At 44.0% G+C, this 25,765-nt stretch overlaps 1 protein-coding gene across 11 annotated transcripts in view; it reads left to right on the top strand.

Moving 5' to 3' along the window:
* Positions 1 to 25,765, top strand: part of ppp1r12a (protein phosphatase 1, regulatory subunit 12A) — a 353,486-nt gene that overhangs the window by 259,597 nt on the left and 68,124 nt on the right. For all 11 annotated transcript variants that reach the window (XM_072484743.1, XM_072484740.1, XM_072484746.1 and 8 more), the window contains 2 exons: positions 16,568 to 16,730; positions 20,619 to 20,755. In XM_072484743.1, the coding sequence (XP_072340844.1) occupies positions 16,568 to 16,730; positions 20,619 to 20,755 (300 nt within the window). The remainder of the gene's footprint in view (positions 1 to 16,567; positions 16,731 to 20,618; positions 20,756 to 25,765) is intronic.

Genomic DNA, 25,765 nt, shown 5'->3' with positions numbered 1-25,765 from the left:
GGCGCCCACTGAGCAACGCTATGCTCAGATTGAGAAAGAATGCCTGGGCCTGCTCACTGGCATCGTGAAAGTCCACGATTATGTGTATGGCCTCCCGACCTTTACCGTGGAGCCGGACCACAGACCCCCGGTGCACATTATGCACAAGGACTTAAATGACATGACACCCAGGCTCCAGTGCATTCTTCTTCGGCTCCGCAGGTATGATTTTGAACTTGTTTCCACACCTGGGAAGGAGGTAATCATCGCAGATGCCCTTTCCCGTGCCATGTGAGCAGGTAGACATCATGCATGACATCGAGGCGCATGAGGAACTGTGTGCCAGCACCCTCCCTTCATCCGACGACCGACTCGGCATCATTCGGGAGGAGACCGCCAAGGACCCTCTGCTGCCAATTCATGGACCAATTGAGGTTTCCAAAGGTGGAAGAGGATCTGGAGGAGGGACTGGGGGCCCCGTTAGAGTTTGTTAAGGGCCTAGGGAGTATGCAGTTAGGCAAGGTCCTGGTGCCGGATGGCTATCCTGTAGAATTCTACAAGAAATTTTCGGAACTGTTGAGCCCACTCCTGCTAAGGACCTTTAATGAGGCTAAAGAGAGAGAGACCCTCCCCCCAACAATGTCACAGGCCTCTATCTCACTCATTCTCAAACGGGAGAAAGATCCGCTACACTGTGGGTCCTACAGACTGATATCGCTCTTGAATGTAGATGCCAAATTGCTGGCCAAGATTTTGACCGCTAGAATAGAGGACTGTGTCCCAGGGGTGATCGAGGAGGATAAGACAGGCTTTGTTAAGGGCAGGCAACTGAACTCCAATGTACGGAGGCTCCTAAACATTATTATGAGGCAGAAGTAGCGGCTGCGATGGATGCAGAGAACGCCTTTGACCGGGTGGAATGGGGTACCTGTGGGAAACGCTAAGAAGGTTTGGATTCAGTGAGGGATTCATAGGGTGGGTAAAACTACTTTATCAGGCCCCCGTAGCAAGTGTATGCATGAACAGGCTGCGGTAGGAGTATTTTAGGCTTCACCGGGGGACGAGGCAGTGGTGCCCCCTCTCCCCATTACTATTTGCCTTGCAATAGAGCCGTTGGCCATAGCGCTGAGGGCTTCAAAGAACTGGCAGGGGTTGGTTCGGGGGAGGAGGAGCATCTGGTCATGCTCTACGCTGATGATCTGCTCCTGTATATTTCGGACCCACTAGAGGGGATGGGGGAGGTCATGCAGATTTTGAGGCACTTCGGTAACTTTTCGGGATACAAATTAAACAAGAGGAAAAGCGAGATGTTCATTATCCAAGCTAAGGGGCAGGAGAAGAGACTGGGAGAGCTTCCGCTTAAGATGGTAGAGAAGAGCTTTTGGTACATAGGCATACAGGTGGCTCAAAACTGGAATGCCCTCCAGAAGCTTAACTTATCCCGGCTGGTAGAGCAGATGGAGGGGGATTTTAAAAGGTGGGACATGCTCCTGCTTTCTCTACCGGGGAGGGTGCAGTCTGTTAAGAGGACGGTCCTCCCCAGATTTTTGTTTGTATTCCAGTGTCTTATCATCTTCATCCCTAAGTCCTTCTTTAAGCGGGTGAACAAGATCATTTTGGGATTTGCATGGGCAAATAAGACCCCGCGAGTAAAGAGACTGTATCTAGAGCGCAGGTGGGGGGGGGGGGGGGCTGGCGCTGCCAAATTTTTGCAGCTACTACTGGGCGGCTAATATCGCCATGATTAGGAAATGGGTCTTTGGGGAGGGGTCGACGTGGGAGCATTTAGAGGCGGCCTCATGCAAAGGCACCAGCTTAGGGGCACTTGTAACGGCACCTCTGCCATTCTCGCCGGCGCGCTACTCCTCAAGTCCGGTGGTGGCGGCGGCACTAAGGATCTGGGATCAGTGGAGAAGGCACAGGAAGGTGGAAGGAGCCTCAATTTGGACCCCGATACGCAACAATCACAGATTTGTCCTGGGCAAGATAGATGGAGGGTTTCAAAGCTGGCATAGGGCAGGTATTAAAACGATGGGGGACCTGTTCATAGACTGGACTTTTCCCAGCTTGAAGGTGCTGGAGGAGAAATTTAATCTGCCCCCTGGAAATGCCTTCAGATACCTTCAGGTACTCGCCTTCCTAAAAAAAATAGGTGGTGACATTCCCGATGCTACCCCCGCGCAGGATACAGGATAGGGTGGACTCTGGCACCTGGGTTGGGGCGGGGAAGGTGTCAGACATTTACCAAGAACTCCAGGAGGCGGAGGAAGCACCAGTGGTGGAACTTGAGGGCAAGTGGGAGGAGGAGCTAGGCGGGGTGCTGGATGCGGGCCTGTGGGCGGATGCCCTAAGTAGGGTTAATTCCTCCTCATCTTGTGCCAGGCTTAGCTTAATTCAGTTTAAGATGGTCCATCGGGCACACATGGCAGCAGCGAAAATGAGCAAGTTCTTTGGGGTTGAGGATAGATGTGCAAGATGTGCAGGAAGCCCAGCGAACCATGTCTGTATGTTCCATATCTGGCTCTCAAAGGATTCTGGCAGGGATTCGCTAAGGCAATGTCCAAGATCCTAGACACGCGGGTGGTGCCGAGTCCAGAGATAGTGATCTTTTGGTGTGTCAGACGAGCCGGGAGTTCAGGAAGCGAAAGAGGCCGAGGTTTTGGCCTTTGCCTCCCTGATAGCCTGGAGATGGATCCTTTTAATGTGGCGAGACTCTAAACCCCCGAGTGTGGAGACCTGGCTTGGTGACATGGCTGGGTTTCTCAGTCTTGAGAAAATAAAGTTTGCCTTGAGAGGGTCCATAACGGGGTTCTCTCAGAGGTGGCAGCCGTTCCTCAACTTTCTGGGAGAGCATTAAAATGGCAGCAGCAGCAATCCGGGGGGGTGGGGGGAGGAAATGTTCATGCACTGCATATTCTTGGGTTTTTTTTTCCTCTTTATATAATGTTAATGTTCACCTTGTTTTGTTAATAGTTATGTAAAAATTTTGTTTTGATAAAAATCTGAATAAAAATAATGTATTAAAAAAAAGGACCCTCTGCTGCAGCGGGTCATACATCACCTCACGAATGGCTGGCAGAAAGGGCAATGCCCCCAATACTAAAGGATGACCTAACTGTTGTCGAGGGGATCCTTCTGAAATTGGATCGCATCGCCATCCCGCACAGCCTCCAGAGCTTGGTGCTCACGCAGATACACGAGGGACACCTCTGCATTGAGAAGTGTAGGCGCAGGGCCCGGCAAGCTGTCTATTGGCCGGCATCAATGAGGACATCTCAAATATGGTCCTCAACTGCGTGACATGCCAGCAGGGTTCCTGCCTGCTCAGCCCAAAGAGATGCTCCACCAGCATGAGCTTGTGACCTCTCCGTGGTCTAACGTCGGTGTGGACCTCTTTCATGTCAATGGGTGTGACTACGTCCTGATAATTGATTACTTCTCCAGTTACCCCGAGGTAGTGAAACTATCGGACCTAACATCCCGGAACGTGATACGGGCCTGCAAAGAGGCATTCGCCAGGCATGGAATTCCGCTCACGGTCATGAGCGACAACGGTCCCTGTTTCTTCAGTCAAGAATGGTCCAATTTTGCAAAGCAATACCACTTCCAGCACATCACCTCGAGCCCGCATTATCCACAATCGAATGGGAAAGTCGAAAAAGGGGTCCACGTCGTGAAGCAAATGCTCGAGAAGGCTGCGGACTCAGCTTCGGACTTCAATCTCGCTCTTCTGGCATACAGGGCAACCCCTTTGTCCAATGGGCTATCTCCGGCTCAGCTCCTAATGAATCGTAACCTGTGGACGACTGTCCTGGCCATTCATGTACCTGACCTGGATCACCTTCCAGTGTTGCAAAAGATGCAGCAGATCAGAACCATGCAAAAGATGCTCACGCTACGGATCTGCCGCTCCTCTCTCCGAAGGACAATGTTCGCATTCAGTTGCCTGGTGGCGGCTGGTCAGCTCCTGCTGTTGTGGTTCGACAGGCTGCTCCCAGGTCGTTCGTGGTTCGCATGGCGGATGGATTGTTATGGATCAGAGTTTAGAGAACCCCGAAGTGTAGCATGGAGTTCAACTGACCCACAACTTTTAATAGATTGTGATGTGGTGCACACGGCCCACTCTACAGGTGTGATACAGCATAAATGGACAAGTGTTTTTTAAAACAAAACAATGTTTATTCTATCAACTCCAGTTAACCTTTTTAAAACAACAACCATTGAATATCTTAACACCCATTAATTCAAAGATAACCCCCAAAGTCTAAGTAATCGTTGCAGCTGTCCTTTTAACATCCAATTGACTTAACCAACCTTCAAACAGGAGCACATTAGGTTACATTCAATTATATATATATATATATATATATACATATATATATATATATATATATATAGTGAGAAAGGGTTCAACCGTGCTGCTGCTTTTGGTACTTCAGCTGCAGCCCCTTTGTTTTCTTCATGCAGCTCACTAGAAACACACAGGCACATACAAGCTGCTCTCTCAAACTGAAACTCAAAAAGCAGAAGTGAGCTTAGCTCCCCCCACACTCTGACATCACTTCAGTAACATAGATTATCATAGAATTTACAGTGCAGAAGGAGGCCATTCGGCCCATCGAGTCTGCACCGGCTCTTGGAGAAGAGCACCCTACCCAAGGTCAACACCTCCACACCCTATTCCCATAACCCAGTAACTCCACCCAACACTAAGGGCAATTTTGGACACTAAGGGCAATTTATCATGGCCAATCCACCTAACCTGCACATCTTTGGACTGTGGGAGGAAACCGGAGCACCCGGAGGAAACTCACGCACACACGGGGAGGATATGCAGACTCCGCACAGACAGTGACCCAAGCCGGAATCGAACCTGGGACCCTGGAGCTGTGAAGCAATGAGCAGTTCCATTTCTTAAAGGTACATTTATTAAACACCCATTTCTTAAAGGTACACTCACATGACAGGATCGATTGTAAGGCGCAACAGAAGGGCGCCACGCACACTTGCATGCCCACCACCGGATCTCACTTTCCCAGATGTCACTTTGCCCGACCCGAACACCTCGCTCCATGAGGCCACCAGCCTGGCTGCATGCCAACCGGTCAAGACACCATCATCTCCACCCCTCAGGCGGTCCACGAGAATCTGTCGACCGCCTCAACGATTGGACTTATAAATAATTCTCTGTATATATGTTATGTTTCTGCACACTAGACACCTTACATGTACATAACCATCCACTCACCGATTTTGTATATAGTTACTCTTGTAAATATGTATTTTCTGCTCTAAGCAGCCGACAACATTTGTTTTTAAAAAGGGGGATGTCATAATATGCACCCATGCACAACATGAGGCAAAAGCAGGCAGTGACAGACACCCAGGTGAGCCAATGAATGTACAGAACAGAACACGACCAATCACAAGACAGGACACCATAGGGGGACTTACACCTATAAAACACACGAGGCATCAGCACTCTGCCTCTTTCCGCTGGTGATAGCTATAGTGATAGTCAGGGTGTACAAATCATTCAACACCTCCAACACGTGGATCAGAGCTAAGCTGGTCTAGATAGTTAGCTTTAGTTTACTTAGGGTAGTAGAGAGTCAACCCACAGGCAGCTGTGTGTTTTGTTGCTAGAGTTCAATAAATCTTTTATTGAACCAACGCCTTCGTTTGGTGTGTACTTGATCAGTTAATTGCATCGCGTGCAATCCGTGTTACCCCAGGGTGAACAACACGACAAACATAATGCCAGCATTGAAAACCAACATGTTCTCTATTTGGGTGAGGCTTGTACGTTCAGCTGCCTTGCCTTGAACTATCAGGAGGCCTGATGCCTGCCTCAGTGTGATTAGAATATCTCTCCGCTAGCGGATAGAGCTGAAATGCTTCACTGAATCTTTACACTGCAGAAGGAAGCCACCTGCCCATCGACTCTGCAGTAACTTTAAAAGAGCATTCTGCTTAGTCCCACTCCCCAGGTTTTTTCCCTGTAACCTTGCACATTCTTTCTTTTCAGATAGCAATCCAATTTCCTTCTGGAAACCACAATCAAACCTGCTCCACAATCCACTCAGGAGGTTTGTTCCAGACTCCAGCCACCATCTGGGTGAAAACATTTTTTCCTCCCATCATTTTTACTAATTTTGCCAATTATTTGGCATCTGTATCGTTTCGTTCTCGATGCACTTTTTTTCAGTTTTTCCAATTAAGGGGCAATTTAGCGAGTCCAATCCACCTGCCATGCACATCTTTGGGTTGTGGGGATGAGACCCACACAGACATGGGGAAAATGTGCAAACTCCACACAGACAGTGACCCAGAGCCAGGATCGAGCCCAGGTCCTCGGCGCCTTGAGGCAACAATGCTAACCACTGCACCACCTTACCACCCCTTGATACACTCGAGTGGGAACAGTTTCTTCCTATTTACCTTGTCCATACCCCTCAGGATCTTGAACACCTCTATCGAGTCTCCTCTCAGCCTTCTTTTCTCCAAGGAAAAGAGTCCCAACCCCTTCAATCTATCCTTGAGGCGACAGTTCTATATCCCTGGAATCATTCTTGTGAATCTCCTATGAACTCTCCAATGTCTTCACATTTCTTCTCCAGCGTTGATGTGGAGAAGTCGGCATTGGACTGGGGTGGGCACAGTAAGAAGTCTGAAAACACCAGGTTAAAGTCCAACAGGTTTATTTGGAATCACTAGCTTTCGGAGCATAGTTCCTTCATCAGGCGAGTCCTTCTCAAGCGTGGCACACAGAACTGGATGCAGTACTCCAGGTGTGACCTCACCATTGTCTTATACAAGTTCAACATGACCATGCTCCTGTACTAAATGCCCCCATTCATCAGACCCAAGATACTATATGCTTTTTAGTATTTCCTCAAAGTACCCTAAAATCATCAATGACTTCTGTACATATACCCCCAAGTCCCTCTGTTCCTACATCTTCTTTAGAGTTCCTTCTTTTAATTTATACTGTCTCTCCATATTCTTCCTGCCAAATTGAATCAACTAACACTTCTCTACATTGAACTTCATATGCCACTTGTCTGCTCATCCATCAATGTTTCAATGTCCTTCTGAAGTTCAAAACTATCCTCATTACAGTAGACAACGCTTCCAATTTTCTTTTCGTCTGCAGATTTTGAAATTATGCCCTGAACACTACAGTCAAGGGCATTAATATATATCCAGAAGAACAAGGGTCCCAACACAGACCCCTGAGAACTCCACTGCAAACCTTCTTTTAATCTGAAAAACAACCATTTATTACCACTCCTGTTTCCTGTCATTCAGCCGATTTCTTATCCAAGTGCCTACTTTCCTTTTTATTCTATGAGCTAGAACTTAGCTCACAAGCCTGCTGTGTGATGCTGCATCAAATACCTTTTGAAAATCCATATAAGCCACATCAACAGTGTTGCCCTTTTCTGTTACCTTCTCAAAAAACTCCATGTTAGTTAAACATGATTTTCTCTTAAGGAAAGGTAGCATGGATTCATTAATTATTCTGCACTTGTCTTATCCTGAAGTTTCTCTACTACTGAAGTCAAACTGACTGGTCTGCAGTTTCTGGCTTTATCCTTGCACCCTTTTTTGCACAAGAGTAGAAATGCACAATCACCCCTGTGTCTGGGGAAGGCTGGAAGATTATCTCCTGTGCCTGTGCATTTTCCACACTCTTCCCTCCGTAACCTTGGATGCATTTCATCCAGCCCTGATAACTTGTCTATTTTAAGTAAATACAACCTTTCTGACACCTCAATTGTAGTGATGTTACCCAGGAAGCACGTAAATGGCATGAGCTAAGAGATTATGACATTAATTCCAAGAAATTGCCATTTCCTGTCGTCTATAAAGATGTACATGTTAGACCTACGGCTGTAGGAACGTGTACACCTCGGGAACAAGAGGGGCCTTATCCAGGTCACTGGATACAATGCGGAGATGACTATCCATACTTTGAACCAGGCATCAGCCCACAAGCTCCAAAGGAACTTGACATTGATCTGCTTAATAAATTGCCAAAAGTCACTGCAGAACAATCCAAAAAAGCTGAAAGTAATTTAAATTCATTAATTAAACATATTGTATGTAAAAAAGATGTATCAGGCACAACTGAAATCTGTACAAATGATGATGCTGAAAACAAACGTGTTTCAATTTCGCATTTGCCAGTACATGTCACTGCCGGTAGAAAAACGAATAAAGCACATGTTTATTACTCCTCTGCGAAAGGTGTCATTAATTCAGCAGAAACGAACCAGCAGGTTAATTATAGAATGTGGGATTTGATTAATAGACATCCCAAAACATGGACAGTAGGTGATTTGAATTCCTGGGGTTTGTACCGAAATCATGATGCAGTGGGCCTCATAAATTGGAATGAAATGATGGCCAAATCAATATTATATCATGCTTGGGATGATGCGCTAAAATACATTCCCAAGTTTGACAGACAGAAAATCTTAATTGATAAATTCATTACTAGAACTAAAAAAGTAGGTGAAAGCGAACAATCTGAACTAATGAGACCAGGTCCATGGTGGTTGGATTGGAGACTTTTAACAATCGGACAGGACAATTTTTGGGGGCTGTTCTCACCCGAAAAGAATTTATTTCCAACCTGTCACACAGATTTGTGTGCACAGATTCATGTTCAATCGTATGACAAAATGTTAAAACTTGGATTGACACCTCACACCAGTTGGAGTAATGCAGATGCTGATTTTATACTGTGCTTACAAAAAAATAACAATTGGGGTGCTGCAGCAGGTAGAAGTTTGTTTAGGATGAAAGATATCATGACCAAGTTACTTGACCGTAGAATTCTGAAAACAGCAGAAACATGTATGGAGACATTAGAAACAGCTTGTACAGAGTATGAAAAGGAAAATTGTTTCAATGTACAAAGCGATGATATTGATCAACAAACCGGGTCTACACAAAATCTATTAGAGAATGAGGAAATACAAGCACATACCGTGAAAACAAAATTTAGAGTAAATGATAAATGGACATTAGAAGAATATATTAAGTGGGGTCTTGTAAATACTAATCTAACAAGGTCTGAACTTTGGCATTCTTGGATTAAAAGAAATACAGGGCAATCTGATGTTGGAGAAACGGAATTGGTAAAATCACCTGCGTTGACTCCAGAAGACATTAAAGATGTGCACTTCATCCGTGATAGTAAAGAGAATATTGAACATTTAAAGTCCAAAGAAAAACTTAAACGTAATCATCGTATCTATTTTAGAAATCGCATAATGTCACAAATGGTGTCGAAGAAAAGAAAGATGAATTCTGACAACGAAGAATCAGAGTCTGTAAATTGCCCACTAGGAAACCCGCCAGTACTGAGAGGATCAGTTCCACGAAGTAGTGGATGGAGGATTAATGGAAACATGTTGCATTGTTTTCAATCAAGAAGAGTTGTCTTTCAAACAAGAGATGTTTACAGAAAATAATTCAAACATGCAAAAAGACAGAGAGGTGGGCAGAGGGGGCGGGGTTGCCTTGTTAATTAGGTATGAAACTAAATCAATAGCACTAAACGACATAGGGTCAGATGATGTGGAGTCTGTGTGGGTAGAGTTGAGGAACCACAAAGGCAAAAAAACCCACAATGGGAGTTATGTACAGGCCTCCTAACAGTGGTCAGGACCAGGGGCACAAAATGCACCACGAAATAGAAAGTGCATGTCAGAAAGGCAAGGTCACAGTGATCATGGGGGACTTCAATATGCAGGTGGACTGGGTAAATAATGCTGCCAGTGGACCCAAGGAAAGGGAATTCATTGAATGTTTACAGGAGGGCTTTTTGGAACAGCTTGTGATGGAGCCCACGAGGGAACAGGCCATTCTGGACTTAGTGTTATGTAATGAGCCAGACTTGATTAAAGATCTTAAAGTAAGGGAACACTTAGGAGGCAGTGATCATAATATGGTAGAATTCAATCTCCAATTTGAAAGAAAGAAGGTAGAATCAGATGTAAAGGTGTTACAGTTAAATAAAAGTAACGACAGGGGCATGAGGGAGGAACTGACAAAAATCGACTGGGAGCAGAGCCTAGTGGGAAAGACCGTAGAACAGCAATGGCAGGAGTTTCTGGGAGTAATTGAGGACACAGTACAGAGGTTCATCCCAAAGAAAAGAAAGGTTATCAGAGGGGGGATTAGGCAGCCATGGCTGACAAAGGAAGTTAGGGAATGCATCAAAGCAAAAGAGAAAGCCTATAATGTGGCAAAGAGTAGTGGGAAGTCAGAAGATTGGGAAGGCTACAAAAACAAACAGAGGATAACAAAGAGAGAAATAAGGAAAGAGAGGATCAATTATGAAGGTAGGCTAGCCAGTAACATTAGGAATGATAGTAAAAGTTTCGTTAAATACATTAAAAACAAACGGGAGGCAAAAGTAGACATTGGGCCGCTCCAAAATGACGCTGGTAATCTAGTGATGGGAGACAAGGAAATAGCTGAGGAACTAAATAAGTACTTTGCATCAGTCTTCACAGTAGAAGACATGAGTAATATCCCAACAATTCCGAAGAGTCGGGGGGCAGAGTTGAATATGGTAGCCATCACAAAGGAGAAAGTGCTAGAGAAACTAAGAGGTCTAAAAATTGATAAATCTCCGGGCCCAGATGGGCTACATCCTAGAGTTCTAAAGGAGATAGCTGAAGAAATAGTGGAGGCGTTAGTTATGATCTTTCAAAAGTCACTGGAGTCAGGGAAAGTCCCAGAGGATTGGAAAATCGCTGTTGTAACCCCCCTGTTCAAGAAGGGAACAAGGAAAAAGATGGAAAATTATAGGCCAATTAGCCGAACCTCGGTTGTTGGCAAGATTCTAGAATCCATTGTTAAGGATGAGATTTCTGAATTCTTGGAAGTGCAGGGTCGGATTAGGACACATCAGCATGGATTTAGTAAGGGGAGGTCGTGCCTGACAAACCTGTTAGAGTTCTTTGAAGAGATAACAAATAGGTTAGACCAAGGAGAGCCAATGGATGTTATCTATCTTGACTTCCAAAAGGCCTTTGATAAGGTGCCTCACGGGAGACTGCTGAGTAAAATAAGGGCCCATGGTATTCGAGGCAAGGTACTAACATGGATTGACGATTGGCTGTCAGGCAGAAGGCAGAGAGTCGGGATAAAAGGTTCTTTTTCGGAATGGCAACCGGTGACAAGTGGTGTCTCGCAGGGTTCAGTGTTGGGGCCACAGCTGTTCTCTTTATATATTAACATTCTAGATGACGGGACTGGGGGCATTCTGGCTATGTTTGCCGATGATACAAAGATAGGTGGAGGGGCAGGTAGTATGGAGGAGGTGGGGAGGCTGCAGAAAGATTTAGACAGTTTAGGAGAGTGGTCCAAGAAATGGCTGAAATTCAACGTGGGCAAGTGCGAGGTCTTGCACTTTGGAAAAAAGAATAGAGGCATGGACTATTTTCTAAACTGTGACAAAATTCATAATGCTGAAGTGCAAAGGGACTTGGGAGTCCTAGACCAGGATTCTCTAAACGTAAACTTGCAGGTTGAGTCCATAATTAAGAAAGCAAATGCAATGTTGTCATTTATCTCAAGAGGCTTGGAATATAAAAGCAGGGATGTACTTCTGAAGCTTTATAAAGCATTAGTTAGGCCCCATTTAGAATAATGTGAGCAATTTTGGGCCCCACACCTCAGGAAGGACATACTGGCACTGGAGCGGGTCCAGCGGAGATTCACACGGATGATCCCAGGAATGGTAGGCCTAACAGGGCATTTAAAAGTTTATTGGATAAACATATGGATGATAATGGCATAGTGTAGGTTAGATGGCTTTTGTTTCGGTGCAACATCATGGGCCGAAGGGCCTGTACTGCGCTGTATTGTTCTATGTTCTATGTTCTAACATACGATGAACGTCTGAGGATCCTTGGATTATATTCATTGTAGTTTAGGAGGTTGAGAGGAGATCTAATAGAAACTTACAAGATAATGAATGGCTTAGATAGGGTGGAGGTAGGGAAGTTGTTTCCATTAGCAGGGGAGACTAGGACCCGGGGGCACAGCCTTAGAATAAAAGGGAGTCACTTTAGAACAGAGATGAGGAGAAATCTCTTCAGCCAGAGAGTGGTGGGTCTGTGGAATTCATTGCCACAGAGGCCGGTGGAGGCCGGGACGTTGAGTGTCTTTAAGACAGAAGTTGATAAATTCTTGATTTCTCGAGGAATTAAGGGCTATGGAGAGAGATCGGGTAAATGGAGTTGAAACCAGCCATGATTGAATGGTGGAGTGGACTCGATGGGCCGAATGGCCTTACTTCCGCTCCTCTGTCTTACGGTCTTATGATTACATGTACACTGACAGACTGGAATCACATCAATATTAATACATGGGGAGACTTAATGATGCCAGGAGCACAGGAATTTCTACTCCAGCAGAGTAGCAGATTTCAAGCATATGCTATAAAATACATAATAGGTGAATTCGAGACAAGAGAGCCAGATACCGAAAAGGGTTGTTGGTACCCAAGTTCAAATACAGTATCCATTTTATTTGACACTGGTAAACTGCCATACTGTTCCGGTTTGAATCAAAGTGTTTTTCCAGTTGATCCAACAATGATATTTGAACCTGTACCATTTGGTTACTGGAACGAGGAATTGACTCAAGATCCAGTCATGGAAAATGTAAGACTGTTAAAAGAGGGAGAAGTTACAAATTATTACATTGCCATAAACGGTCCATGGCAAAGTAACGAAAAAGCAAGATTTAATGCTATTCAATTTGGTACCAACCCTGTTACAAACTATTCATTAGACGTTGAGAGACCTTGGAAAATTAAAAAGGTGCTAAAAACAAATCAAGTATCTACATTGAAAGATGACTTTGATCCAAAACAAATAACTAGAAGCGTGGACGGTAGAGACCTAGTTCACCAAAAGAAGAAAAAAGTGCTATCTACGTTAGCGGGTGAAATACATTTGACACCACATTGGGAAAGCACAGATCCAATACTTCTGAGAACACCTGATCATGTTGACTTTCCAAACGGTCTAAGATATAATTGTGCATTAGTTCCTAACGCACCACAAATCTTGATTAAATCAGACCCAGGTTGGAGTCCAGACCTAATAATTCAAAAATCAGTAGAAGGATGGATAAGAGTAGAATTGTCAATTAAATATCAGATGAAGTATCCAAAATCACAATGGAATATCACAGAAGGAAGCACAAAACCAGACGTCGAAGATTTGACCAAAGTAAAGACCTTATTCCCTCATACGGAGGGAATGTCTAGAACGGCGGCCATAGTGAAGGGTAAATTGGTGGATAAATGTGAAATAACTCACATGGACACATCAATGGAAGTTCAAGCTGCTGGATCAAGCGGACAAGCTCCAAAACCTACTTGCGAAGCAAGTACTTCAGGAGAACCTAAACTGTATCCTCAGATTAAAAAAGAATCCAGCCAGTTCAATTGTAATTGTAATGTCATTAAAAATGTCATACTGCCAAAATGAAACAATAAAAGGCTTTAAATACTAAAAATTTCATTTTTGGACTTGGGAAAGACCAGGACCTATCTCTCACCACCACCACCCTGTCAGTTATTGAGGAAGGTGTGACTAAGCGTGATATCCGGTGTTGACTAGACATCATATCTGGTCCAATGTACAATTCCTAGTTACCTCCTTGCCTCAGTCTTTCGTTTGCAAAGACTGATGCAAACTACTCATTTATTACCTCCGCAACTAATACTGTTTCCATGTACAAATCCTCTTTTTATACCCAGTTGGCCCGACCCTTTTAGCACCTTTTTAGTATTCTAAAATAAGACCTTGGGATTCCACTTGGTTAGCTGCCAGTCTCCTTTCCTGTTCTCTCCTTTGCTTATTAGTTTTTTACACTTCCTCTCTGGTTCTTCTGTATCCAGCCAGATTCTCCTTGTATTTTCTGCCTGGCATCTGTCGAGCACACCCTTTTTGCCTTTTTACTTGCACCTGTATCTCTCTTGCCATCCAGAGTGCCATGGAATATTTATCCTACTTTTTCCCTTCAAGGGAATATATCTTGGCACTAGCTCCAATAATTTATCTTTGAAGGTGGCCCATTGTTCTGCCCCCATCTTATCTGCCAACATTTGATTCCTACTCTCTCAACTCCGATGCATTCTCATCCCGTTCGAAGTTGGTGTCTCCCAATTCATTATTCATACTCTGGGTTGTTCCTTGTTCTTTTCCATGGCTAACCTAAACCTGATTATGCAATGGTCACTATATCCTAAATGTTGTCCCACTGATACTTGATCCACTTGGGCCAATTCATTCCCCAGAATAGGGCCCAAGAGTGCCTCCCCTCCATTGGACTGGAAACATACTGCTGCAGCAAATTATCCTGAACACATTTCAGGGGCTCTCTCTCCCTTGTTACTTTGCACTATTCCTATCCCAGTCTATATTTGGATAATAGAAATCTCCCATTATAAGCACTCTATAATTCTTGCACCTCTCTGTACCTTCTTTGCAAGTTTGTTTTTCTACATCTCTTCCCCTATTTGGTGGTCTGTATACCACATCAATCAATGTTATTGCTCCTTTTCCATTCTCTACCTCTAGCCAGAGAGATTCCGTCCTTGACCCCTCTGAAACGTCTTCTCTTTCCCATACTGGAATACCATCTTTAATCAACACTGCCACTCCATGTCACCCCTGGTTTCTGCCTTTCCTGACTCTCCTAAACACCTTGTTACCTTTGAGCCTGGCTTCTTTTACACCAATAATATCATAATTGCATTTATCAGCCTGTGCCTGTAGTTCACCAATCTCACAAACCATATTCCGTGCATTGACATATGAGCACATTAACCCTGATTAAGACTTTTTTTTACTTTTCCACTTATTCTGACCCCATCTAATGACTTACTATTGCCTACTCTAATTCCCTAATGCAAGTATCCTATTTACCTTGATATAATTCTCAGACATATCCTCCTGATTAGTTCCCACTTCCAGTTTTTCTCCTCTGCACTCTGAATTTCCCCTAAGCTTCCCCCACCTCCAATCGAATTTAAACCCTTCCCAACAGCACAAGCAAAACTCTCCATGAGGGCATTTATCCCAGTCTTGTTGAGTGTTACCTGCCTTCCTTGTACAGGTTCCACCTGCTCCAGAACCGATCCCAATGCCTCAGAGATCTGAAGCCCATCCTCCTGCATTTGTCCAACCACGTGTTTCACTGCTCAATCTTCATATTTTGATGCTCACTAGTTTGTGACACTGGGAGAACTTCAATGATAATCTTTATTGTCACAAGTAGGCTTACATTAACACTGCAATGAAGTTACTGCGAAAATCCCCGAGTCGCCACATTCCGGCGCCTGTTCGGGTACACAGAGGAGGGAGTATTCAGAATGTCCAAATTACCTAATAGCACGTCTTTCAGGACTTGTGGGAGGAAACCGAAGCACCCGGAGGAAACCCACGCAGACACGGGGAGAACGTGCAGACTCTGCACAGAAAGTGCAGACTCTGCACCGAAAGTGACCCAAGCTGGGAATCGAACCTGGGACCCTGGTGCTGCGAAGCCATAGTGATAACCACTGTGCTACCGTGGTGCTCTTGAACTCCTTTGTAATTCCCTAACTCCCTAAAATCTGCTTTCAAGGTTCTCCCGGCTCTCTCTCCGCTGCTTTACGGGCTCGCTCTCCGCTGCTTTATGGGCTCACTCTCTCTCTGAACTCCCACGGTTTTATGTGCTTCCCCTTTAGCAAAGTAACGGCCAGCTACTGGAGGCTGAGGAAAGATACAAAAGAAAGTAGAACCTCCTTCCCCTCTTTACCAAACTGCCTCACTCGCCAAACTCCAACTTAGCACTCTTATGCACCCAAAGCAGCACTCTAGTACCGACTCTTGATGATGAACTGATGCTGTTGCCTGGTTTCTCTAAATGCAGCTTGAGTAAACCAGTTTGTGTATTTGATCTCTCGCAGTGAAAATTGAATCTCCAGTTGGTCCTAAAGAGCCCCAGAAGATGGGTGGTATCTAGATTTGACCGCATGTATTATCCTTGACAGCTGTGCTGAAGTTGTTTTATGGTGCCAGTCTTTTCCTGCACCGTACCAATGATGATGAAGAAATGAAGATAATGAATGAAAGAGACACTGTAGGCTGGTTTTCATTCTTAAAATGTAGATCATTCTCCACAGACCACAATCCTGTTGATCTTCAGACACCGTCAGTATGTTGGAATTTCCTAGTTTCAATTTTGAATAAAAATGCTTTGGTGCAGCAGTGTCCAGAACTTTCTTCGGGGTTAACATGCAGCTTAGCTACAGTGTACCAGCAATCATAATTTTACCATTGGTGCAAGGCGTCCAGTTCCCCTGTGAACCATCGTACTGAGGTAGGCTACTATGCCAGGAAGTTGCGAGATAATTTGACAAATGCAAAGGACTCAAAGTGAATAATTACTCAGTAATTTGCTGAAAAGGAGTAACCTTTCAAAACCTATGAAGTTAATGCTATCGCTGTAAGTATTTACATGTTTTTGGTGAAATTGTTAATGCTCTGTCTTACTTTTGAAGCCATATCAACGCACCAGATCAAGTACCACAACATCTTCAACTGCTACTATCTCTGCCCTCAATAGTTCATATGTTCCATCCCAATTCAATCGACCCAACAGCCTTATCGGCATTACGTCTGCTTACTCTGCATACTCCCGAGGTCCTGGAGAAGCTGAGAAAGGTACTGTTGCAATTGTTTCTGCAAGGTCTGTTGGTGAGATCTAAGCATGAGTCTATGACTATATACTTGCTCCACTTGAATGGGCTTCAAGATCAAATGATTGAATTTTGTCCATTTTTAAAAATTTATTTATATTTGTCCATATCTGTGGGAATATTGTACATTAAACATAGAACATGCACACACACAAATCCTAGATAAAAATTCCAGTGTCAAAAAAATTTACATCTTGGAAAACTTTTCCTCTTCCCAGCAAAAAAACTTGCAGTTACAGGTAACTTCGCACCCAGCACTTGCAATCAATGTATTCCTTTCAAAATGCAGCCACTCCCGGCAACCAGCTGCCAATGTGCATAAAGTTAATTTTAGTTAAAGGTTGTTTGATAAAGGGTTATTTGCCACTGGGAAAGCTCCCTAAACTTAAGCAGGTAGTTTAATATCTCATTCAAAAAACAGTACTTATGTTGAAGCATGAGCTAAAGTTATCTGCTTGTATACTGGAGTGGAACTGGAATTTCTGATTTGAACTGAGTTGCAAATGCTAATCTGCTCATTATTAATCCATTTCCTACTGTACGCAGTGACAGCACTTACTAAATTTTGTTTTATTTGAACCAGTCCTCTATTAATTTGCAGTGTTGTGTACGCTGGCACAAGCATCCTGTGCTTGAAATTTATTTGATTCTATTCGGAGTGCAGAATCCTGGGAAGAATTTCTTTTTTCTGTGGACATTACAGCCTGACCACTTTCCAGAGAGAGTAAGATGACACTTGACAAATATTCCCACCCTCCATGATGAAGGATCCCAGCACATCTGTGCAAAAGAACAGGCTGAAGCATTTTCCACAATCTTCAGCCAGAAGTGTCGATTGCTGATCCATCTTGGCCTCTACTGGAGGTTCCCAGCATCATAGAGGTTCCAGTCTTTTGATTCAATTCACCCCACGTGTTATCAAGAAATGCCTGAAGACCCTGTATACTCAAAGGTTATGGATCGAGACAACATTATGGAAATAATCCTGAAGACATGTGCTCCAGAGCTTGTCGTGCCCCTAGCCATGCTGTTCCAGTACAGCTATGATGCTGGCATCTACCCAGCAATGTGGAGTATTACCCAGGTATGTCCTGAAAAATCCAAAGCGTCTGTTTGCCGCCCCATCAGCCTACTCTTGATCATCAGTAAAGTGATAGAAGGGGTCTTCAGCAGTATAATCAAACGGAAGTGGCTTCGCAATAACCTGCTCATGGGCGCTCAGTTTGAGTTACGCCAGGGCCATTCAGTTCCTGACCTCATTAGAGCCATGATTGAAACATGGACAAGAAGGCTGATCTCCAGAGGTGAGGATGGCTGCACTTGACATCAAGGCAACATTTACCCGAGTATTGCATCAAGGAGCCCAAGTAAAATAGGAGTTACTAAGAAGCAGAGGGAAAACTTCTATATTGGTTGGAGTCATAACCTGTCACAAAGGTAGATGATTGTTTTTGGAGGTCCATCCTCTCATTTCCAGGACATCACTGCAGGGGTTCCTCAGGGTAATGTCTGAGGCCCAACCATGTTCATCTGCTTCATCCATGACCTTCACTCGATCAGAAGGTCAGAAGTGGGGATTTTGCTGATGATTGGACAATGTTCAGCAATGACTCCGATACTGATAGAAGCTCATGCCCAAATGCAACAAGACATGGACAATATCCAGGTTTTGGCTGAGAAGTGGCAAGTATTATTTGCATCCATCAATATCCAGGTTTGGGCTGACAAGGGGCAAGTGTCATTTGCATCACGGAAGTGAAGGCAATGACCATCTCCAATAAGAGAGAGTCTAACCATTACCCCATCTCATTTAATGTCATTGCACGGTAGCACAGTGGTTAGCACTGTTGCTGCACAGCGCCAGGGTCCCAGCTTCGATTCCCGGCTTGGGTCACTGTCTGTGCGGAGTCTGCACGTTCTGCCCGTGTCTGCATGGGTTTCCTCCGGGTGCTTCGGTTTCCTCCCACGAGTGCCAAAACACAGGCTTGTTTGGTGAATTGGACATTCTGAATTCTCCCTCAGTGTACCCAAACAGGTGCTGGAATGTGGCGACGAGGAGATTTTCACAGTAACTTCATTGCAGTGTTAATGTAAGCCTACTTGTGACAATAATAAAGATGATTTTTATTATTAATCACTGAATTCCCCCACTAGCAGAATCCTGGGGTGTTGCCATTGATCAGAATGTCAGCTGGCCTTGCCACATAAATAATGTGCCTACAAGATCAGGTCAGAGTTCAGGAAATCTGTGGCGGGCAACTCCGCTCTTGACTCCCCAAAGTCTGTCGGCAATTACATGCCACAAGTCCACTTATCTGAATGAGTGCAGCTCCAGCAATTTTCAAGCTTGACTGCATCCAGGACAAAGCAGTTCACCTTACTGGCACTCCTTTAAAAAACATTCTCTCCCTCCACCAATGCATGATGGTAGTCGTATGTGACATCTGTAACATGCACTGTCGGAACTCAAGAGACAGCACCTTCCAAACCCTGAACCATGACATCCAGAAGGACAAGGGCAACAGATACATGGGAACACAAGCACCAGCAAAACTGGAGTCAATGGAAATCAGGAGGAAAACGCTCCACTGGTTGGAGTCATATGGAACACAAAGGAAGATGGTTGCGGTGATGGAAGATCAATCATTTTATCTTCAGAACATCACCACAGGAGTTTCTCAGGGGTGTCCTAGGCCTAACCATCTTCAGGTACTTCATCACTGACCTTCCATCCAGCATGAGGTCAGAAGTGGGGATGTTTGCTGATAATTGCACAATGTTCAGTATCATTCCCGACTCCTCCAACATTGAAGCAATCTATGTCCAAATAGACAATATCCAGGCTTGGGCTGACAAGTGGAAAGTAACAATCGTGCCACACAAGTGTCAGGCAATGACTAGCTCCAAGAAGAGAGAATCTAAACATCGCCCCTTGACATTCGATGGCATTACTATCAATGAAACCCCCACTATTAAAATCCTGGGGGTTACGATTGACCGGAAACTGAATTGGACCAGCCATATAAATACTGTGGCTACCAGACCAGGTAAAAGGCTAGGACTCCTGAAGCGAATAACTCTCCCGATTCCCCAAAGCCTGTCCACCAGCTTCAAGGCAGGTGTGTAATGGAATACTCTACACTTGCCTGGATGAGTGCAGCACTAACAACACTCAAGATGCTGAACACCACCCAGGACAAAGCAGCTGCTTGATTGCTATCCCTTCCACAAACATCCAATCCCTCCACCACTGACGAACAGTGGTGGCCGTGTGTACCATCTACAAGATGCACTGCAGGGACTCGCCGAGGTTCCTTCAGCAGCACCCACCAGACCCACGACCACCATCCTCCAGACCCATGACCACTACCATCCAGAAAGACAAGAACAGCAGATACCTGGAAACACCACCAACTGGAGGTTCACTTCCAAGTCACTCACCATCCTGACTTGGAAATATTTTGCCGTTCCTTCACTGTCGCTGAGTCAAAATCATGGAAATGCCTCCGTAACAGCATTATGGGTGGACCTCCACCTAAGGAACTGGAACAGTTCCAGCAGGCAGCTCACAACCATCTTTTCAAGGGCAATTAGAGTTGGGCAATGAATACTGGCCTAGCCAGTGAAATCCACATACCTTGAAACAGCAAATAAAATAATGGAGTAGATATGGGCAAGTATCTGTGTAGAAAGCTAGACACAGCTTAAAAAAGTTTTAGCTTTTCCATTTATCTCGCATGCTAAAAGCTGTAGAAGCAGAATTTGTGCTATGATTATGTTGCTTGAGCAAAACTAGTGACATGTGGTTTCCTTATTTGTCAAAATAAAATCATTATTTTCTTTAATTTACTAGAAATGGACAAAAGGGAGGATGAGCGAGACGGAGAAGAGAAATTGGATGATAAGTCACAAAACAAACCATCAATAAGAGATCGGCGGCGGCCTAGGGAAAAACGGAGATCCACAGGTGTTTCTTATTGGACACAGGATGTAAGTGTGATGTCTTTCCAGGTTATTAACGCAAGGCACACTTGATGCTATTAAGATATTTCCTGCTCAGTCAGCTCCTCGAGATTGACACCTTTGTCAGAAAAAGCAAGAATCTGCTGTTTAAATTGTGTTCAATCTCCTAAGAGAGTATGCGTCGGGCCAGTTGGATCCAGTGTTTCTCCAGGTGCATTGTCATGTCAGATAATCCACAGAATAAGTACATAGCATTCTTTTGTTGGCAAGTACCCAGTGGCCACAAAAGTTCCCATGTTTTCATTTGTTTTATACCATTCATGTAAGCAAAAAGAACAAAACATGTTAAAAACACAAGCTAGGCCTCTGATTGTGCAAATTCTTCAATGACTCGAGGAGATGGGAGGAGGCTCCGGTCCTTCAAAGTCTGTGGAACTTCTGACAGCTCCAGCAGTCAATTTGCACGCTTCTGTAATGCCTCCGGAATGCTCCACAAGCCAATGGATGCAATTCGATAATCAGCAGGAGGGAGAAAAAAAAGATGATCCGTAAACTAAATCCTACTTATGAAACATCGCTTTTCTATCTAACCTATAGTAAGTAGGTCCTGATCCTTGAATTTATTTGCTGGTTTTTGTCATCAGATATCTTGCCCTCCCAACATTCTACACCCTCCTGACAGCTTCAGTTTTGCTTGATGCTGTCCAAGCCCTAAACCCTCCGTTGCTCAACCTCCTTCCTCTCCCTTAATATTCTCCTTTGCTTGAATCTTTGGTCATTTCTGGTAAACTTTGTTTGGCTCTGTATCCGTTTCCTTAGTTTCTTTGGAAGTGCACTGGGATATATTTCTTCATTAAAAACACAACCTAAATGTGCATTGTTGGTACATAAAAAGTTGAATCATTTTTATTCAAAACATTTGCTTATGTCTTGCACTTTTCTGCTGAGCAACTATTTCATTTTTCACTGAAATTTGATACATTGAAGATATTAACGAGAAATAGGAGCACCTGAACCTGCTCCTGGTCAAAACAATCCTGGCTGATCTTCAAACCAGTCAAACCATGTGAACTCGTTTTAATCATTTCTAAAATGCCTTGTTCAGACTTCCTTAACAATAGATTCCAGCATTTTTCCCAACAGCTGATGATAGGCTAACTGGCCTGTAGTTTTTCTCTTCCCCGCTTTCTTGAAAAGCTGAGTAACATTTGCTAACTTACAATCTCGTGGGACCATTCTTGATTTTAACGAATTTTGGAAATCATAGCTAATACATTCTTTATCTCTGCAGCTATGTCTTTTGGAGCCTTTGGGTGTAGTCCGTCAGGTCCTCGGGATTTGTCAGATTTTAGTCCCTTACGTTTCTCCCATACTTTGCTCTGCCAATTTTCCCCAATGTCCTCACTGATTTTAGCCCCTAGTTTTTCTGGTATGGAACGTGTATTGCCTCTGAAGACAGCCACAAAATGTGTGTTCATTGCCACTGCCATTTACTCAATCACCATGCCTATCTTTCCTGTCTCTGCTTCTAAGGGGCCACCATTTACTTTTGCTAGTCTCCCCGTTTTTATATACCTATGTACGCTCTTATCTGTTTTGATAATTCTGGCTAGTTTACTCTGATTTTATATTTTCCCTTTATGTTAACTTTTTGGTGGCCTTCTGCTGGTTTCTAAACGACACCCAATCCTCCAACCTGCTACTATTTTTGCAATTTTCTAAACCTCTTTTAATCGAACACTATGCTTAACTTCCTGAGTGAACCGCAAATGGGTCTTTCTCATTTGAGGCTTTGATCTTAATGGATTTTTTTTTTGTTGAACACTTGCATGGTTTCTTTAATTGTTTCCCACTGCTCAATTTCCTCCATACATTTTAGTCTATTTACCCAATTAACCTTAGCCAGTTCCTCCCTCATACCTACATAATTGGCTTTATGTATTAGTGGATTTAGTATACAATATGTTGTTTTCAAACTAAACGTGGAATTCAGTGGGATAGTGATATTATGATCACTGTTTCCCAATGGATCTTTCACTATGACATTACAAATTACACAAGACTAGATTTGAGATAGCTTTTGTCAATTGTTGGTTCCGCTTTGTACTGCTCTATGAAACTCAGAAAAATGTAAAAATGAATTGTCAAGACCATTCTCACCAATTCAATTTTTCAGCCAAAATGAATTGTGTTTCCTTTGTTACAAACTCCAATCATTTTTTGTTCAATGCTCATAACAATATAACTATTAGGGGGCCTATAAACTACTCAGACCAGTGTTTTCTGACTCTTGCTTTTCCTAATTTCGACACAGATTCTACTTTGTGATCTTCTGAGGCCAGGTCCTTTCTCACGACTGCCCATATATTATTCTTATTATCAGGGCTAACCCTTCCCCCTTTGCCATTCTGTCTGTCTCCTGAAACATAGTGTACCCTGGAGTACTTATTCACAACCATGATTACCTTGTAACCATCCCCTGTAATGGGGATTTGACCCCAAATTGTTTACCTTAGTCGTGCTGCTAATTCGACTATCCTCTTGCAGATGCTTTATGCATTTAGGTAAAGAACATTTTATTTCATTTTTTTTACTTCGATTCCCTGTCATGACATTCATTAATGTGCATTTTTTGTTAAACCCTATTTTTTCCTGTCCCAGTCTGCTTGCTTTTACATACATTGCTATTCCAGTATCTCAAACTTTCTCTTTGGAGAAACTTTATCTTCCTTTACCTGAACCTTCTCCTTCCTCTTAGTTTAAAGCACTGTCCATAGGCCTCGTTATGCAATTGCCCAGGTTAAAGTGAAGCGAATCGCAATGCAATAGCCCACTCTTTCCCGAGAACTGATGCCAGTGCCCCATGAATCCAAGACCCCTCCTTCCTTCAAAACTGAGGCACATGTTTAATTCTCTGATCGCTTGATATCTGTGCCAATTGATACATGGCTCGGGTAAGAATCCAGAGATGATTACTTTTAATTTTCTGCATTTTAGTTTGGACCCTAACTCCTCAAATTCTCTCAGCAAAACACCATTCTTAGCTCTACTGATGTCATTCGTTCCCACATGGACCTCAACAACTGGATCCCTACCCCCACTCCCACTCTCTGTTCCTCTTCAGCCACAAGATATCCTTAAATCTGGCATCAGGCAACACAACCTTCAGAGCTCCCTGTCGTCACTGCAGAGAGTAATATCGGTCCTCCTGATGATACGATCTCCTATCGCTACCGCATTCTTCTTTGCTCCACCCATTTGAATGGCATCCTTCACCGTGGGTCAATCTGCTCATCTAGCTTGCAGTCCTTCTCATCCAAACAGGTGAACAATCACCTGTTGAACAAAAGCAAGGGCTGAGGCTCCTCCAACACTAAATGCCCATATGTGCCTGACCTGCAGTTACACCCTCCTGTCCCTGACTGTTGACCATCTCTGCAGCCCTGCTAGTCTAAGGGGTGTGACAACCTTGTGGAATTAAGTGTCCAGTAACTTTCCCACTCCCTGATACATTGCAATATCTGCAGCTCAGTCTCCAGCCTATTGACAGTGCTGAGGTTGTTATAAAATGGACACACTCATCTTGTGTTGTTTTCAATCTCTCATTTCTCTCGCCTCTTTCTCCATGTTGTATTAAAATGGACCGTTGTCTTTTGTGCTGTTTTCAATCTCCCGCTTCTCTCCACTGCTGTTTTTGATTAAAAAAATTCTGCGCACAGTTCCAGGATGGAGATTTCTTTTTGTTGCTTTGTGATTGGAAGGGGATGATTTCTCAGACTGACTCCAGATGCCAGTGCCCCCACCCCCACCCACCATTCCCACTCTTAAGTTCTCTTCAGCCACAAGACTGGAGTTAATCAGGCCAGGTAAAAGCAAAGGACCACTTATTGATTGTACAAGATATTGGTAATTTGAAGGCGGGAAAAACGGTGGTGCAATTACACCTGTGACTACTTCAGCAAGAACCATAGGTCCACAGGAGGCAGTAAAGGAGAACAGTTACACATATCAGGAAAGATCTGGGGAGAGAACAGTGTAAAATATAAATCAACATCTTAAATCGTAAGCAAATTGTACACTCCACGATGAGGAGATCATTTTTGTAGAGGGAATAGACAGGTAGTTGCATATAAACACATTTTATTTTATGAGTATCGCAGATATATCTTTGGAGCCCTGTATCTTTCACAATTTAGCCATGTGCTAAATTTAAAGCTTGTGTTAATCATGTGATAAAATTCTTTGCACAACCGACCGGGTTTCAGATGCTTGTCTGATAGCAGCCACCAATACTGCAAAGACGATGGACCTTGAGAATATTTTGAAAAGTAGCAATAGTACTGAAGTTTTGTGCTCCAGAACTCACTGTGCTCCCTAGCCAAGCTGTTCCAGACAAAACCAGAAGATGTAGGAGCAGAAGTAGGCCATTTGGCCCAGTGAATCTGCTTCGCCGTTCAATGAGATCATGGCTGATCTGATACAATACTCCTCATTTCCACTTTCCCGTCTTATTCCCATAACTCTTGATTCCCTTACTGATGATAAAATCTGCCTATCTCAGCCTTGAACAGAACGATCCCGGCCTCACAGATTCACCACCCTCTGAGAGAAGAAATTCCTTGTTTCTGTGTTAAATGGGTGATACCTTACTCTGAGATTATGCACTTTGGTGGTTCTAGACTCTCCCACAAGAGGAAACAACCTCTCAGCATCTACCCTGTCAAGATACCTGAGAATCCTATTTGTCTCAATAAGGTACCCTCTTATTCTTCAACACTCCAATGAGTACAGGCCCAAATTACTTAACCTCGCCTCATCAAAAAATCTCTCCATACTCTGGGTAACCTCATGAATGTTCTCTGATGGGGCAGCATGGTGGCGCAGTGGTTAGCACTGCTGTCTCATGGCACCGAGGTCCCAGGTTCGATCCCGGCCCTGGGTGACTGTCTGTGAGGAGTTTGCACATTCTCCCTGTGCCTGCGTGGGTCTCACCCCCACAACCCAAAGATGTGCAGCGTAGGTGAATTGGCCACACTG

This window comes from Scyliorhinus torazame, chromosome 19 (genome assembly GCF_047496885.1).
Source record: "Scyliorhinus torazame isolate Kashiwa2021f chromosome 19, sScyTor2.1, whole genome shotgun sequence".
NCBI classification, from domain to species: Eukaryota; Metazoa; Chordata; class Chondrichthyes; order Carcharhiniformes; family Scyliorhinidae; genus Scyliorhinus; species Scyliorhinus torazame.
This window is presented reverse-complemented; position numbering and strand designations above follow the sequence as displayed.